The following is a 1,690-nucleotide window of genomic DNA, read 5'->3' as shown; positions in this document are numbered from 1 at the left end:
TCCTGGCTCTCCACCAAGTTTTGTGTGATTAGAGTTATGAGGGTACATGATATCTTCCCTGTACGAGGGGGTCTTGTATTTGCTTATAATTTTAAGAACCTTTAGTGCATTGAATGCCATCCGTCGAAACAAATTCCTCCCCAATTATACTGTATGGGTTGAGGGGGTGAAATTCAATTGTTAGATTGACAGAAGTTGGTGGGCTTGACTCAGATAGTTTATGGGCCAATTAAACTGTATGGGTTGAGGCTTGGTAAACTATGGACCAAAATTGATTGGACTGCCTATGGAATAGGTTGGCATCGGAGGCCACTTTATTGACTCTAATGGTGCAATTATGCTGTATGGGTTGAGCCCCACTGGATTTAATAAAGAACACAATCACTCACTATGAGATCCTACCAATGAGGATTTCCGATTTCTATAGTGGGAGTGTAGATTTGCGAAAAATGTAGTGGGATCCAAGTTTTATTTAAAGACCTAAATATAACTTGGGTATAATATAAGTGAACTAATAATCTGGTTTTTTTTTATTTTCTTGCAGTTTATTTCTTGATATGACTAATAACCCACTTAATATTTTGCTTGAGAAAATATCTTTACCGGGCCCAATTATGTAGATTGGCTCAGGAATTTGAGGATAATCCTCAATTTAGAGTGAATCGGATACGTTCTTGAGGCCGATATTCCTACCGAACCTCCACTCGAGGCATGCAAGGAAGAACAAGATATTTATCTAAAATGGCTCGACGATGACTTGCGAGTGAGGAGCTATATTGTAGCCTCTATGAGCAGTGATCTGCAAAGCTCTCATTGAAAGATGAGTGATGCTAGATCGGTACTATTGCACTTGCAGGAGCTCTATGGAGAGCATAGTCGGACTGCTCAGTATGAAATATCGAGAGAGCGTTTTTAGGGCAAAGATGAGTGAGGGTGGAGAAGTTGGAGAGCATGTCCTCAAGATGATCCCTATGATTGAGAGGTTGGAAGCTCTTGACTTTTCCATGGACCTCAACCTTCAGATTGATCTCATCTTGCAGTCTCTTCCTGACTCCTTCTCTCAGTTTATTATTAATTTTAACATAAATGAGATTGAGTGCACACTGGCTGGTCTTCGTAACAAGCTAGTAAGTACTCAGTCTCAAATGAAGACTAAAGGGAAGGATGTTGTTGCTTTGACTATCTATACTTCTAGGCCCTCAAAGCCTAAGAAGAAAAAGGTGTGGCTCCTGTGGTTTATACGAGTGAGAGCTCCAAGCAAGCGAGCAACTATTTCTATTGTGATGAGGCCGGTCATTGGAAGTGGGATTGTCCACAACTCAGAGCAGATGGCGCTATAGGTATGGAATAATTTGTTTTCAAAGAAAATTGTTCAATTTCTGTATTTTCTACTTCTTGGATTATTGATTCTGGAGCTAGTGCTCATATTTGTATTATGAATCAGAATCAGGAAAGAAGATGGAAGCTGGGTGAATGAAAGGTGATGATCAGCGTGGGAAGCAGACAGTGTGTCGTAGCAGCTCACATAGGATCTACTTCTATTCTTTTATATTTTGGACATGTTTTAGTTTTAGAGGATTGTTAAGCATTACCAAACAGGCTAAAGAACATTATTTCTGTTCCTGTTTTAGTCAGAAAAGGGTATGTCTTTAAATTTGGTGAAACTAATTGTGATATTTATTTTGGAAAT

At 39.3% G+C, this 1,690-nt stretch overlaps 1 protein-coding gene across 1 annotated transcript; it reads left to right on the top strand.

Annotated features, from left to right (window-relative positions):
- Positions 1 to 923: 923 nt before the first annotated feature.
- On the top strand, positions 924 to 1,340 carry LOC120265086. Its single transcript, XM_039272999.1, has one exon. The coding sequence runs from the start codon at positions 924 to 926 to the stop codon at positions 1,338 to 1,340; it is 417 nt and encodes a 138-aa protein (XP_039128933.1).
- The last annotated feature ends 350 nt before the right edge of the window (positions 1,341 to 1,690 follow it).

This window comes from Dioscorea cayenensis, chromosome 7 (genome assembly GCF_009730915.1).
Source record: "Dioscorea cayenensis subsp. rotundata cultivar TDr96_F1 chromosome 7, TDr96_F1_v2_PseudoChromosome.rev07_lg8_w22 25.fasta, whole genome shotgun sequence".
NCBI lineage: Eukaryota > Viridiplantae > Streptophyta > Magnoliopsida > Dioscoreales > Dioscoreaceae > Dioscorea > Dioscorea cayenensis.
Note: the sequence above shows the minus strand (reverse complement) of the source record. Positions and strands in the feature narration are given on the sequence as shown.